The 16,375-nt window shown below is 41.6% G+C and overlaps 1 protein-coding gene across 1 annotated transcript in view; it reads right to left on the reverse strand.

Moving 5' to 3' along the window:
* CACNA1C (calcium voltage-gated channel subunit alpha1 C) overlaps positions 1 to 16,375 on the reverse strand; it is a 467,253-nt gene that overhangs the window by 156,585 nt on the left and 294,293 nt on the right. The window contains exons 6-7 of the mRNA XM_069003652.1: positions 13,747 to 13,908; positions 11,919 to 12,115 (exon numbers count right to left, since the gene is read on the reverse strand). Of these exons, the coding sequence (XP_068859753.1) occupies positions 11,919 to 12,115; positions 13,747 to 13,908 (359 nt within the window). The remainder of the gene's footprint in view (positions 1 to 11,918; positions 12,116 to 13,746; positions 13,909 to 16,375) is intronic.

A 16,375-nucleotide genomic window follows, 5' to 3' on the forward strand; every position in this document is an offset into this window, starting at 1 on the left:
TGGTTCCCCAATCGTTCTGTATACTCTTTAGTGATGGAAAGAGCAAATTAAAATTCCACTCTGAGGCAGAAACATTGGCAATTTGTACAGAACTCTCTGCAGGAGCTAAATGGAGCCATTAACTGAGAAAGGACTGCCTTGATGAGGACAACAGAAACATCAAGATTAATTTGCAACAGAGAACCCTTGAGAAAGAATCAAAGAAACTGCAGCAATGGAGGATGATTCCAGAAGACAGAAGGGGAAGGTGGCAGACAGATCTGAGAACATGGAGTCTGCAGAGGTTGCTTCTTCACCCCTCCTGACAAAGACTGAAGATCTTCAAAGATCAAAGATGTCGAATCTGCTATAAATGTCCTCACCCAAGCACACACTTTTATTTTGAAGTAAATATCTGCCCTGGTATTTACTGCCCTGATACAGGTGAACCATAATTCAAGGTTTATTAATTAAAAGCTTTCAGTGAGCTATAGTTCACTGCTATCCTGCCTGACATTCCTGACAAGAGGGTGAAGTCCAGAAGAGACCGAGCTTCCCCACATAGAGCTGTACAGAAGACAAATGGAAGCAGTGCTGGGGCTCAAGCTCCAGAGCCATGAGAGAACACACTCCTGCAGGAGATACACCTTGACTGGCTTGAGCTTCTCAGGCAGCCTGTGCAAAGGCAGGAGTCCTGCAGGAGAGTCCTACCAGGTTGCTGCTGCCTGCTCAAGAGCAAGGCTAGAGCTGAGATCAGCTCTGCCTTAGAACCAGATCATCGGCTTGGTGGCAAAGTGAAAACAAGAAAAATAGCTCCTATGAGCTTCTCTAAAGTTACACAGGAATGTCATTTTGCTGTTACATGGAGCAAGCTGTACTTGCTTTAGTTGCACACAGTTTGAGGGAAGTGCACTGCTACCACTAGAATTTGCCACACATTTTTCATAGCAGTACTGAGTCACATTTTTATCACTCATTAAATACAGGCCCCACCTTTCCAAGGATGTGCACATTCTATCAGCTGGGAAAGACCATATAAAGTCAGAGAAACATAGAAAATATCAAACTTTCAGCTATCTAGTCCCAGATGACTGATACTCACTCTATGTTGTCACTGAGTCCTTCCACTGTGGTTTTTAGCTCTCAGTATATAACCACTGAACTCCACAACATTATTTCATTTGTTAGTAAAGTTCCACATTCATATTTCATCTGTTTTTGGCTTGGGTGCACATTGTTTTCTACAGTCTGATGTTCTTTACCAGACTGAGCTATTATGGAAAATACAAGGTCTCTGTCTGAGGGTAAGGAAGAGAATTACAGCTTGCATTCAAATACCAGCAGGTCAAAATGTCTGTGGCACACACTGGTTGAGCTGAACTGTTTTCCACTGCAGGTTATTTCTGTTGAAAATGCTTCCTGATCCCATATTTCTCCAGCACAGCAGTTTGTGATTGCTAGAGAAGTGGGGAATCATAGAACCATTAAGGCTGGAAAAGGCCTCTAAAGATCAAGTCCAAGCACCAACCTGGCATCAACACCCTGTTCACCACTACAGGGGAAATACTAGACGTGTTTACCAGTGTCCTAGTTCAACCTGTGACTTCAAATGGCCTTCACACGAATTTACTGTACAACTTCAACAGATGGCAAAAGCCATTTAACTTCACACTCTTCAAAATAGAGGAAAAAAATGTTGGGCTCTCCTTTCGCTTAAAAAAACCCCCAGCAGTGTTTTCACAAAGTTGCCACTTTTATTAGTGCTAGTAGTATTCCAAAGGGACATGCATTATCATGGCAAATCAGCTATCTGAAGAGTGGATTTGCTGACAAAATCTCACTATATTAAATTTTGTTAGTACAACTACCCCTGTGAAATTCCTCTAGTCAGCTAGGGGAGGGGAAACAAAAATAATCAGGAAGCCACCATTTACACATCCTCCCATCCCACCTGTAATTTTGTGCTTTCTTGAGGGACTTCTCTGTTTTTTTGTGAAAACTGGAGGGTGCTACATATCTCTGCTACATATATCTGTTTGGCAATACAGGGATTCTGAACTCCTGCTAAAAACATCAGTTATACAGCAAGGGATGCTTACATCAAATAAAAATTCTGAGCTGCAATACAACTCTTGCTTTGCCACCTCACATGCTTTCTCCAGGCTTAAAATGTAGAAGAGAAAAAAAAAAATTAAATGTATTTCAATCCAGTTTAACGTGGAACATGTTAACCAAAAGTGAAATATTGAAATTCAATTACCACCAAGTGATAAAGCAACTCACACTCTACAGTGTGCTGAAACTGCTGCACTTTGAGGATGCAAAAAATTCCCTCTAAGCTGTTCCCTCAGAAGTTAGTTGTTTTTTTTCAGTGGTGGCTCAGGTCAGTCTGTCTGCTCTGAAGCTGTCTGGGTCATACAGACCAGAGGGGAAAGAACAGGCCGTGCACTGACCCAGGCAAGCTCTTAAGGACACGAGGCCCAGACTGAGCAGGTCTTCAGGACTTTCCACAAACACATCCTGCAGTCTGCTGTGCCAAGCCCTTGCTCTTGATCCATTCTGCTTGTTGTTGATATAGATGGCTGACAGACCACCTTCCTTACTTCTTTGGTACTCAACAGCTGACACCAACAGTGACATTACTTTGGCCCTCTCAGTACTCTGCTATTCTTGGTTCCTGAACAGTAGATCTCCTGAGAGGAGGTTCATGCCATCAATTCACCTGCTGCATTCTGCCAAAGCCAGGGACCAGTCGAGGCACCATGAAGACTCTCCATTCTCTCATGTGACTGATTACACTGGTGCTTGTTGAGTGAATTTGTAATTTACAGAAATGCCATGAAGTGACCTCCAAAAATTGTTTGAACTTGTGTGACTTAGTCAGGATTTGAATTCAGAGCTCCAGAGGTAAAAGTCACAGAGCTTTATGTGAGGTGCCTGATTCCCACATAAGTGTGTACAACTTTTTTTTTCGCCCTTTAAAAGGAAAAGGTTGGACTTCGAAAAAGTAGTCCAAGAGCCCAAAGGCTATTTAGCCACAGTTCTTTCATTACAGCCACTGCAGCAGCTCCATCTCTTACTGCTACTCAGTTGCTTAAAAACCTTTTCGTCCTTTAAAGTCTTTGGAAATTCACTCCAAAAGAATAAAGTGCTCAATTCAAGTATAAAAATATCCCTTACAATGGTGGGTTACCAAACCTAAAAATTTCATTTCATCTTAGAATTCTGGGCTATCCCTTCCTGTCTCTGTTTATTTTGTATTTACATTTGCATGGCTGATTATCCAGAAAGGATTTCCTGCCTGTATTACTGTATTGCTGCTTTATAAATGTTTCCATTTATCTCAGTGTGGCAAATTCTTCCACAGCTACATCAGAACAGTACTGATTGCTGCATGCACAGGAATATCCAGCACACACTATTCATTGATTTCCATAGTCCACTAAGTCCTTAAAAATAAAGATTATGAAAAACAGGACTGTAAGATGTAGATAATCACTACCTTCTTTAATAAGTGAAGGCAAGACTGTCAACTATTTTTTTGCACTTGATCAGTATAACCCAAGTTCCTCCATATCCAGTTCCCAATCTAGGAATCCTAGGAAAATTCTACATTTTAGATAATTCATCCAGTTTCCAGTTGTGAAATCACATCCAAAATTCTCAAATAAAATGTACAGTATCTAGAACTCCTAGCACACAGATAATAAACCTTCATCTGATAGGCACTCAGAGATATTGTAAAAGCACTAGAGGTTTGCTGGAGAAATTACTATCAAAGAGCCTGAATGAGGTGCAACTGTGTTCTTGACAGACAAGACTGCCCCTTCTCCTTCTCTTAGGTGTCTTGCAAGCAACACCACGTAGGCAGGATCAGCACAATGTCCTGACTGATTTGTTCTAGATGTGCTTTAAGAGTCAATAGAGTCTGTGGTAAATATTCATAGACTAGTTTGGGTTTGAAAGAGCCTTTAAAGGCCATCTAGTCCAACCCCCTGCAATGAGGAGGGACACCTTCCACGAGATCAGGTTGCTCAGAGCCCTGTCCAACACGACCTTGAATGTTTCTGGGGATGGGGCATCCAGCACCTCTCTGGGCAACCTGTGCCAGCATTTCCCCACCCTCATTATAAACATTTTGTCCTTATTTCTGATCTAAATCTGCCCACTCTCAGTTTTAATTCATTACCCCTTGTCCCACCACTACATGCCCTTGTAAAGAATGCCTCTCCAGCTCCTTTGTAGGCCTCCTTTAGGTACTGGGAGGTCTCCCTGGAGCCTTCTGTTTTCCAGCTGAACAACCTCAACTCTCTTAGCCTTTCACAGAACCACAGAATTTCCTCATAGAAGAGGTCCTCCAGCCCTCTGATCATCTTCAGGGCCCTTCTCTGCACTCACTCCAACAACTCCATGTCCTACCTGAGCTGGATGCAGCACTCAGGCGGGGTTTCACCAGAGCCCAGCAGAGGGACAGAATCCCCTCCTTCCCCTGCAGCCCACAGTGCTTTGGATGGAGCCCAGGACATGGTTGGCTCTCTGGGATGCAAACTCACATTGCCAGGTCATGTCCAGCCTCTCATCCACCAAAACCCACAAGTCCTTCCCTGTAGGAAGACTGATTCCTCTGATTGACTTCTAAACCCTCCATTCTCTACTTCTGGTCTTGTATCTTTTGGAAGATGAGCCCAATATTGTTTTTAGGTCCCCAATTTGGTGCAGTTCAGAGGATTGGAATCACAAGGAGACAGTTGTAGAGTGGGCCATGGGTGCAGATAAACTACACGCTTATGATGGCATGACCACTCATCATACTGAGCCCTCAAATCCTGCCCAGGCAGAAATCCCTCTGAAATCAATGGATAAAGCCAATTTTAATGGACCAATTCTCTTTGCAGGCAGGAAGGACTTAAAATTCACAGTAAGACTGGTGAAGGTTTAGTTTTATCGCCCTTTGTCTTAAAAGCAAGATGTTGAAACACGTTAAACTCCAAATAAACATTAATTTAATAAATAGTTCTAGAGAAATAACTTGTGTCCTGACCTTGGGCATATTTTTTATCTTTTCCTTTCCCACAATCTAGATAATGAACCTGTCTATTAGTTGTGAATTTGTCTAGTAGATATGAGTCCACAGCTAACAAATCTGATGATTATTTTTTCAGAAGCCACCAATCATCATTTCTTGACAAAACTGGTGGTAGGGCTCAAGCAGTGCACCCACAAACAGAGGCACTCAAAATCCTAAATCATGTATAAACGTCCCAGTAGTTTAGCTCTTAATTTTATAGCTCTGGGACAAAAGATTAAAGATAAGAAAGGTCTCTGTGGTGATTAGACAGCAGCAATTAGGATACAGTCTAAAGAAGAACAAAAGAAGAAAGAAAAGTGAAAGGGCAACAGAAAGACAGGGCTATTAAAAAGGTCCTTCCCACACAGGAGCACTGGGCAGAGGGTCTCTATTAACACCTCCCATAACCAACCCAGAAAAGCTTATTTTTAATGGAGAGTTTATTTTCATATAGAGGAAGAGGGCTGAGCAGTCCAAAGTTGAGTTCTGAAGGGCTCATAAAAACTTTGTTTCACACAACAAGTGTACTGAACACATGTTCAGCAGCAGGTTTTTGTGGCAGGTGCCAACGAGTAAGTCACTGCTGTTACTCATTGGTAAGTCAGTGGTACAGCAACCACTACAGCTGCATGTGCAGTTGTCAACGAGGAAAAGGAAAACAGACTGAGGTCAGCATTTATGCAAATTAAATGTGGAAACTGCTTTTTCGGTGCATTAATGGTGTGGCCCTTCAGTGCTCTGAACTATAGGCCCTCTCCCCTTACCCACCACTGCTACAGCAGATGGAGATGAAATCACCTCTGCAATCACAGTGATGGGTTGCTCATAGTTGCGTGCTTATCCTATGTAAATTTTTCACATTCATGCAAACCCCTGCCAAAAAGATGATTAAAAAACCTCAACCCCACAACAATAAAAGCCCAGCATTTTCTTGGAAGGGGCGGAGGTGGATGGGGAATAAACAACATGGAAACATGTAGACAGATATATTCTTAGAATCAGATCATTCTCTTTTGTGGAAAGCCTTACTAATTCAAGCTTAAGTGCTGCAAGAATAAAGGGTTAGAAGGAAAAACACAGCTGGCGAAAATTGGGGGTTGCAGCTCTGCGTTTAATGTCTTCCACTTTGTGGCAATATCTCTGAATTTCTCACGTCTTCCTCATTGGCTGCAACAGGCTGGAGGAGGGGGGTGAGAAAAGCTCACAGGATCTATCAATGCTGTCAGCAAAGTAAATTACATCTGTTGTTCAATTTGTTCCATTTTGACTTCATGATGGGAACTGTAAGGGTGACTGTAAGCCCATGTTTCAAGCTGATTAAGCGACTCTTGAAAGCATGATCACAAAGACTGAGAGCTGGAGGGAAGTTCCAGGACAGCCTGTTTAACCCACTGCATCTACATATGTTTCTCTCTGCTGTCCCTGGGGATGTGATGCTTTTGCACTGATTCAGTCTCACTGCGTTGTGTCTCTCACTACACTGGGGTGGCTCTACTGCTCTGTTTTAGACTATTAACTCATTTTCTTGCCTAGGGGCTGGGGAAGACTAACAAGCATTTTTTACATCTGAGAGAGTCAGCTTATTACATGCCAGTTTGGGCATCTCTTCCAGGGACAGGTGAGTGCCCTGGATCTCACCCAGACTTGGCTTTAGTCCATCTATAATAATACCACACTCTGTAGCTTACACTTAGAACCCTGAGGTAAATTGTTCCTGGAGGCACTGCGTGTTATTTTCAGAGGCTCGACCAAGTATTCTGAAGTGTTGTCCAAATGACATGGGTCAAAGCCAAGACTCCAAAACTGATGGCAGGCTCAAGGTTGCTCGTTATTAATAATCTTCAAGCAGATCAAGCAGAATCACTCAATCCTAGAATTCAAGCTGTAAGGGGCAAGCAGAACAACTCAGGACCAGGTTCTCCACTACCCAGCAGTGTGAACAGCCCAATACAACTTACGGTTGTGTTTAGCAATTTCTCTGTGCTTTGTTCTCATTTATATGTACAATTGCTTAGATGCAGGGCAGTGGAGATACCAGGCATGTAAAACTCAGGCTGCAGTGGACAGATTTGCATGCAGTGTCACAGGTCTCCAGCTGCAGAGAGCACATTTCACACAAAGATGAAAACCTTTCTAGAGACAGGGTGCTGGCCGAATTGTATTTAACTCAGAAACAAAGCTTCCCCTGAAGGACAGTAACAAACTGATTAAAAATAATTAAAACGAAGATCCATTAGGGAAGGTTGAAAGAACTGAATCTCCTCCAATTAGAAAAAGATTAAGTGAAGACAACAAAGGCCTGCAAATATTTAAACACTGTGTTATAAACTGCACAGAGATTAATTTTCCTCCTTAGTCAACAAGACAATACAAAATAATGGACTGCAGCAGAGACCGATTACAAAATACCAAATGATTCAATTTGCAACATTTGGATTTTCATCTGCTGCTGGAAGTTTCCAAGAAGGATGAGTCTTCAGAAACGGGCCTTGGTGCTTGCACCAAGTGAGCTGCTTATGCTGGCCGATCATACTTTAAGGAGAGTTTTGAGAATAATATCCTCAAATTCTTCTACAAGGCATAGGAAAAGTTATAATGTGATCTATCACAAGAGGTGCCTGTCTACTCAATGGTTCTGTGGACTGGCTGCCCATGAGGCAAAGGTAAAAGCTTGTAAGACTGAGGCAGCACAGGAGGAGCTTGTAAGACTTGTAAGAGTGAGGCAGCACACTTAACGCTCCCTTCAACAAAGATCAATTCTTCAGTGAAGAGTCAACAAGGCTGTTTTGCACAGATTTTCATCCTGTCCAATATAGTTACTTCACATCAAAAATTTGGCTCCTTTAAAGTAATTATCCTACTTTCCACGATAGCAGTGTCAAACTGTTTTCCCTAACATTTTTCTTTCTCATTTCAAAAGAAGCCAATCTACTCACAAGTCTTATCTGCTAAGAGAGAGAGGGGAGATTGGAAAGTGTATTGATCTTAATGATGCCAAGTCCTTCTAGGGAATAGAAGTTTATTGCTTTCCTGTCTCTGATTATCTTTTTGTGAGGATGTGGATCACAGGCTGGGAAATAGTATTCCATGAGAGAGGAGACAGGCTTCACACAGGTGAAAAGCCTGCACCAGGAAGCATGAAGAAGGAAGCAGGAAACTGAAGTTAAAATTTGAAGAGCTCTTAAGTGGATTAGGAGTCTAGGGCTTGTGGGAGGTCACACAGCTTTCTAACTTTTAATCATGCAGCTTCAACCTTGCAAACTGTGACACAGGACAGACATTGGCTTCATGAAATGACTACTATATTTCTCAGGGCAACATGCTGAAATGTGCTAAGCTTCCTCCATTCCCACTGAGAGGAATGCAGAGATCTAGGTATCTTTTGAAAGTCGGGTTGTTGATTTTTTTTTTTTTTTTAGAAAATAAGAAGATATAATTGAGAAGCACTTATAGAAAAGTTCAAAGCAAGGGAATTGCTCCATTGTCTCGACACTTCCGGCCAAGTAATTCAGCCCAGAGCTTTATCTGTTGTTCTGCTGAGTTTTAGGTCAGGCACATATTTTCAGATTTAAGAAGAGAGCAAAGAAAACACTCTGCATCCACATGTATGTCCTTGGAAGACTAATCTCAACAGATACCAAGGCCCTGATCAGGCATCTGTAAGTCCTCATGCTGTACTATGACTGCATGTGGGAAATCTCAACATGGTCAAGCATGGTCAAGATTTTGCAAAATACAAAGTGAGATCCTGACCTTTTGAAATTAATGAGAATTTTGCCATTGACCCCAGCAGGACCCCAGATTCAAACCATGTTATCTACCCTGAATTGCAGAGGAGTTAAGAACTTGGCAGTCTGCTTGAACTCTGAATGCTCAGCACTTTTAAATATTAGTCCATTATCTTACATGGTTAAGTTTAATGAATGACCTCTGAAAATCATCACCTAAAATTTTTGTCTGCAAAACTGTCCAATTTGCTGACAAAATTTTCCTACACTGTTTTTTAATCTGTACTTTTAGTGCAAAATGGACAACAAACACTATATTTCTAATTTAAATAACTGTGTGGATTTACTTCCTTATAAAGCAAATTTTAATTTCAGTGACCTCACTGTGGTTCCAGGAGGTCTTTCAGAGCTGAGAAGAGAACAGCCTCCTATCTCTGCACCCTGTGGAGATGCACCTCCCAATGGGTTGTCTATGACGAGCCCCCTCTTCCTCAGCCAAAAAGACAAAGACCAGGGAATTAAGTTATGAACGAGTCAGACTGCACTAAGGAAACAGTGGCTAACAGTAAGTTTAAGATAGATATTTGTATCCCACTTCACTTACTAAAATTCTTCCTTTGGCAACTGAAATGTTGCATCTTTTCTATTCTTTACTCTCCAGAGTACTCTTCCTTTTGATCTGGCTAACCTAAGCTGGAATGCCCTTGCCATGGACTCTAAATCTTACTGTATAAACCAGGATAGATATGGTTGGAAATGACAAAACTGGCAGTGTGAGTGTTTAGAGACTGTTTCTACATACAAATATTAAAGCAACAGTGCTTCTCCTAGGTGTGCCCTGTAGTAGGTGCCCAAGCAACCCCTGTCCCCAGCACAGCACAGACCCCTCTGCAGGAGGAAACACCTCAGATACCTCCTTACCATATGGCAAACACTGATCAGAGCTGAACTCTGACTGCTTTGTCAATATAGCACAAAGAGGCAAAAGTCATATGGGACAATAGTATTTTAGGATTGTTTCCAGCAGCTTAACCAAGAATGTCTGCCAGCTCAGGTGTTCAGGTATTTAATCAAACTTTGTATTTCATGGTCTTTAAACATAAGTGATAGGTTTTTCTCTTTATGAAATAAATTTCCTCCTCCTCAATTACTGACACTTTTTTCTGCAGTGATAACTCTTATCTTTTGTAGTCTTGTCTAGGAATAACTGGGAACTGATGATAACAAATATTCCTGCTCTTTCCAAAGCAAGCATTCTAACAATGCCATAATCTAAAATGCTCACGATATGCATGCCCCTAAAAATAACAACCATTGATCTGTATTAATTTCAGGTCTAAGTTCACCGTACTATCTGTAAAGAAAAAAAAGAACAGCTCAGGAAATCAGTGAAAAAAACCAACCTGACTGAATACCAAACAGAAGCCAGCAACCAAAACCCAGTTTGTTGAAGGGACACCATAAAAATCAGACTGTCTGCTGCAGTCATAGTAGAAAATCATTTGGAAGTGAGTATATGCTTTTGGCTCCTGTTATTAGATAACTGATAATGAGTTAAGCATGGTTCAAATCCAGTCATGAAAATGACACATGGGCCCTTAAAGGGTGGGAACTGGAAGGGTCTTTCATAGCACATGTCTTTGGAGAAACTGATGATAACTTGTGGAGAGGTTTCACAATACCGAATGGTACGCAGGGCCAAAACTATTTTCATGTCTTTTTCTGATATCATTTACTCTCTCCCACTTCTCCTGTAAATAAATCCTCTCAGTCACACATAGCATAGAGAAATGTGAGCTAAATGTGCTAAAAAGACAGGTATACTATATGTAGCCATACTTGAACTGTGGAGAAGTTTTTCCCATTTTCTCTCCAGACTTTAACTTCTGCTCTTTATTATTTTATTAATTTATAACATCTTTTCTAGTAATGGCAATTTTTTTCTCTGAGACCCAGACTCCCCTCGTGTTTTGATCTCTGCCCTTTATCTCAGGCATTAGAAGGAAGCTTTAGTCACTATTCTACTCTAAGCTTAAGAAGATAGACAACTTCTAACTGTTCCACACAGAGACCATCCTTGGCAGATAAGCTAAATCTTCAAAGGGAAATCTTGTAAACTCTAAATCACCGGTGGGTAGAAGGCAGCTTCAGGCTCATGTTTAGGAGAAAAGCTGATGTTGACTAACAGTGTAAGCTGCCTCAGTCCAGATTACCCTTTTGTGTGCTTTGAGCCTTCTTGAGTTAAACTGCACCGTGCGTTTTAACACATCCTACCATCCTGGAGAACCAGGTCTCATGACACGCCAGACTTACAAGCTGGTGAGAGGCTGGTTTAGCCTTGTACAGACAGGACTGTGCTGTGTGTGAATGAAGGTCCTGGGTCATAACATACTGCTGCAAAAGCTGATGGCCAGAGCTGCATCCAGAAACTTGGTTATTATATACGATTTACTGGTGAAAGCTGAACCTGATATTAACTCCTATAGTATAATTGTATTGCAATGAATTTCCCAATACATTAGGAATTAAAAGGTACAAACTAAAGCTGCTGAAATGTCCAGAATCAGGGTACAGAACAAGATGAGACCCCATTTATATTAAAGACAATATCATGTTTTGGCTAAACACAGGACCATGACTGATGCTGGTATCAGAGCTAATAGCATTAGAATAAATTCTTCTATGAAAAAAGTCATAATCAGGAGTACTGCTGGAATTTGTGAGGCCTTTCTTATAAAACCTATGAGCTGACCACTGCAGTGTCTTTGGAACATAAATGCCATGGGCAGAGCACAAATACTTCTACATCAGTAATCTGGAGATGTATGAGATGTTTCACTCCTGCAGAGAGGGTCTTTCAATGACTTTCTGCTCAACCAAGGTACACTGTGAACTTTCAAATCAATAAGCCATCTGCCATCATTCAAAATTAAAATATCAATGGAAAGTCAACATTTACATTTGATTTCATTGCACCAGGTAACCCCTCCCATTTTACCTAACAGTAAGCCGAGTTAATTCAAGCTCCATGCTAGCAACCATGCCTTCACTCTAGAGAATGAGCAAGAAAGCTAAAGCCCCCAGGTTCCACCACAGCTGTGAGCACAAGCAGGACTCTCAGCTTGTCATTTTCGGATACGTACCCAGTACAGAACATCTGTCCAGCCCTCCATGGTGATGCACTGAAACACCGTGAGCATGGCAAAAGCAAAATTGTCAAAGTTGGTAATGCCGTGCTTAGGTCCCTCCCAGCCCGCCTTGCACTCGGTGCCGTTCTGACACTGCCGCCCGTGGGCAGACTGGGGGGCACACGGGGACGGATCGTCTTCCGCTGGGGTATCTTAAAGGAGAGAAGGGGGAAAAAACAGCTGAAGAAAACCATTTGACACACTGATAAGCAAGTGAAGGATATCAGATTTTAACAAGTGTGTTTTGCAGGGTTTGGCAGATTTCTCAGGAATACACAGGCAACTGCTCACTGTCGCGCTTCGCTTTCTTTTTGTAAAAAATAATAGCCAAGCTGTCAAATTTTATAGTCAAAACTGAGATTAACTTTTTTTTTTTTTTTCCAAAGCATACCCTCCTGTGAGGAAGAATTCATGCCTTTCAACATGACAGGGAACATTAGATCAAGCCTCTCATGTTTCATTAGGCTGCGTGTCATGGCCAGCATTTTCCTACCGCAGTCACCTGGCATCTGGGTTAGTCTTGGAAGTGCAGCACTGACTGGCACTGCTGGAGGCTGAGCCCCTGCAGCAGACAGGCTTCAGTGCTCTGGAGACAGGCTCATGTGGCACCAGGCCACTGCTGAATTACAGCAGAGAGTGTCTGGAGCTCTGCTCTTTTGGCATTTCGATGATGTGTGGCATTTTATCAGTAGCCCAGTGGCACTCAGAAACTCTAAGACTGCTGCTTGATTATCCACCCCTTATTCTGTACAGGTGTTTTCAAAAATCTAAGAACCTATACAACAAAGCAAACTAAGTGCTTTGGTATACAAAGAATGCTCCAGGAAACACTGTTATAAGCACAAAAACTTCTGCAGCGTGATTTTTCTAAAAATATACAGATTTCAGATCTTAGTGCTACATTTTTAACAGGTGCAGGAATGTAGGTATGTGTAAGGGAGGGGGTAATTATGTTTGTTTCTCATCTTATGTGGTAAAAAATGTAATTTTCCAAAATTGTGATCGCATTCTGATCACGGAAAAATGCCAGAAACAGTAATATCAGAATTAGATGCTGTAATGTAAATACTTCCAGACAGAATGGAGAAAAATAAACCCACTTTAAAAATGCAAACCAGAGTGACAGTTCATTATAGTTCTAGCATCATTTCCAGAAAATGAAATCTGCCAACATTATAAAAGCAGAAAATACAAAACTTCTGAAACAATTTTCTGTTCAATATTTTCTTATGAGCCGAACTGGGTCCTAGGCATTAGCACCCACCACCACACGAGAAATAGATGCTGTTCAAGATCAATAAATCAAATGAAAATGAACAGATGGTTAGATGAGTGACAATGCAATTGAATTATTTTGAAATGTGAATATTTCTTTCTGCAAATAATTTGAAAGTTTTTTTCCTGATGGATTTGATGGAAAAAACTTTCTTCCCACTAATATAATTTTGTTTTCTTTCTGGTTGCACTTCTAACCACAGTTGCAGCCTGTGTGATTGAAAAAAAAAAAGTACTGCCCTGAATGGTATGTTCCTTTACAATGATACTGGTTTAAAACAAAGATACACTTGTGTATGAGATTAATAATAAAATATATGAGTTGTTCATTTCTGTGATGCCATCTCCTGTGTAGGTCAGTCTGCAGTGGTGAAATTGTGAAACCCATGAGAAGTCCACAAGCAGTGAGCAACAGCCACCCGTCTCCTGTGCCAGGAGAAATGTTCTATTACATATGACAAAAGCCTCCCTCTGAAAGCCTCTGTATGTATATGTGTGTTCCTCTTACCCATCAGTCCCCCTTGCACATGGTAGCAGGTCTTGTGCATCTTCCCCATGAACAACTCCAGTCCAATGATGGCATAGATAATAATGACAAACAGCACCAGCAGGGCAATATGCAACAAAGGGACCATGGCCTTGATAATTGAATTTAAAACCACCTGGAGACCTGCAGAGAGAACAGAAGGAAGCACTTATCAGCAAGAAAACAAAATTCAGAGAGGCTATACATTGCACAGTAGTGTTTCAGTTTTATTTCTTTTCCCCTCACCTGAACTCATCATCTTGATGATGTAAAGGGGCACATTTACAGAACACCTCTCTCCAGACTATCCCCAACATTGCAAAAAATTTCCCACAGCTGCCCAGATCACAGACCAAAGTGAAACAGGTATTACCTTACCTGTCACCAAATAGCCCCTCCCTGAGAAGGGAATATATCACACATGGTATTGAGGAGAGTTAAAGCACGAGGAAAACAAAGAACACCGGGCCTGAAGAGGGACAAGGACCATGGTACACACGTGAGGGCAAGTGCTGGGGTGCACAGAGATGCACTCCAGCGTATGGGGAGGGGTGGCAAACTGAAGTCATGTCCCTACTCTGATGCTGGGCTCTTCCAGAGGTCAAGCCAGTCCCAGGCAGAGCGTGAGCTGCTCAAGAACCACCAAACCCATACTGAGTGAGAGCTCCCAGCCCTCTTAGGATCTTCTTGTGCTCCACATCTGCCTCACCTAACTTCAGTCTCAACAGAGGGAGAGTCAGAACCAGCAGTGCTTGGTGTTTGTCCCTTTTAACAAAAGTTGCCCAGAAATAGGTATGAGAAAAATATTATTACAAGATTGTTAAGGCATGAGACTGTTGAAAGTCTTAATCATGAGCAAGCCAAACATTCCCAGAATGGCCCAGGAAGGTGACTTGTAGCCAAGTTTTCTAAATCACTGAGCAGCTGTACCCTCAGATGCACTTGACTCAAGTTGCAGATTCGTGTGCCTCTGTCTCCTTCTCCTCATTTTGTAAAACCAGAAGAATAAAGCCAGCTTTGTAAGCCTTTAGTAAGGATTTGCATTTACAAAGATCTTAAAGTTATCACTTTGAGTAGGAATGATAGCAACCACTGTCACTGGCAAGTTATTAATGATGGAAGTGTTGAGAGACCTCTAGAACTCTATAGTCTACAAATAGCCAGATCAGAACAATTACAAGCTCATGATTTTGCAATGACTGAGAGCCAGAAGTCATTAGTGTCTCCTGCAAATGCTGTCATCTCCTCAGAGAAGTTGGTATTAGCTGTGATTTTTGAGAAATGTGATTCATGGGTTGTAAATGTCTGTTATACATCTGCCGAGAGAGCTTGTGATAACTAATAACTTTTAAAATCTATCATCTAAGATCTCAGACTTACTTCTTTTTTTCCTTTTTTAAAAAATAATTTAAATACTTTCAAATGAGGATGACACATCTCTTGACAAGCACTCTCCCTTGCAGGCAATCCACTTGTCAGTTCACAGCTCAGGCTGAGACTGCCTTTGCTCCACAGCCATGAAGGAACACAGCAGAAGCAATCAAATGTGGCATCAGCTGCCTGGCCAGCAGCATCCCTCACTGCCTGCTAGCAAATACTGGCTGGATTCTAACATCCCTCAGATGTCAGAACATTTTCTCAGGTGTCTCCAGGAGGTTCAGTTATCTGTTATCAGTTATCTATCCAAAGGATATGCTGCTATCCAAAGGCAGTGACATTCAGCATGAAACATTCGGGCTTCCACAGAGACTCTTACAATAACTGCATTACTGACAGGATCAAAATATCCTGTACAAGAGTGGGCCACTCTGCTTGCTCAGTTGCCTCTGGGTGTTTTTCTCAATAAGCAATGTCTCTGGAGAAAAAAAAAACTTGCTGTGCTTACATGAAGCAGCCAACCTTTTCCTCTAAATGCCCACGTCATTAAGTCTACTAATTCTAAATATGCACAGAAAATGAAGTGCAGTCAACACCACCATTGCTCCAACTCTTTACATCAGTCAGGAATGTTTTCCCCAGAAAATTAAAGCAACGTCTCACTTTCTCCCAAACAAGGTACAACAGTACAAGGTAGTTCAAAGACTACAAATGGCTGCAAACCTGAAACCACCCCCCCCATCAAATAAACCTACACAAAAGCAAATAAAGGCCTCATTTCTCAGTGATTTTAGGAGTCTTGTTAATCCAAAATGTAGCCAAGCTTATGAGGTTAAGAGTTCTGATACCAGGTTTTAGGTAATTTACCCTTAATTATTAGTACTAATTAATTTTAGCATTCATTGTAGGTTATACCCAGTACTCCTGAGAGGGTACTGAGGACAGACCAAAAGGATGAACAAAAAAGCTCCCTCATTTTAAAACCAGCTTCATTAACACCCACGCCAGGAAAGTGCTTCAGCCTACTACAGATGTCCAGAGAAGATAATATCTGCACAAACCAATGCCCTTTGTGCTAACAAAGCAGCGCTTGTGAAAACAAAGCTTTGCACCACGAACTTGAGATGATGTTTAGATGGTCAAGGGGAACACGTACCACCAGCAGACGTACAGGACCTTCAGCCAGCTTAATTAGAGAAAAGCTTCTTGATGATAAGAAGCCAATGTTGAAGAG

This window comes from Aphelocoma coerulescens, chromosome 1A (assembly GCF_041296385.1).
Source record: "Aphelocoma coerulescens isolate FSJ_1873_10779 chromosome 1A, UR_Acoe_1.0, whole genome shotgun sequence".
NCBI lineage: Eukaryota > Metazoa > Chordata > Aves > Passeriformes > Corvidae > Aphelocoma > Aphelocoma coerulescens.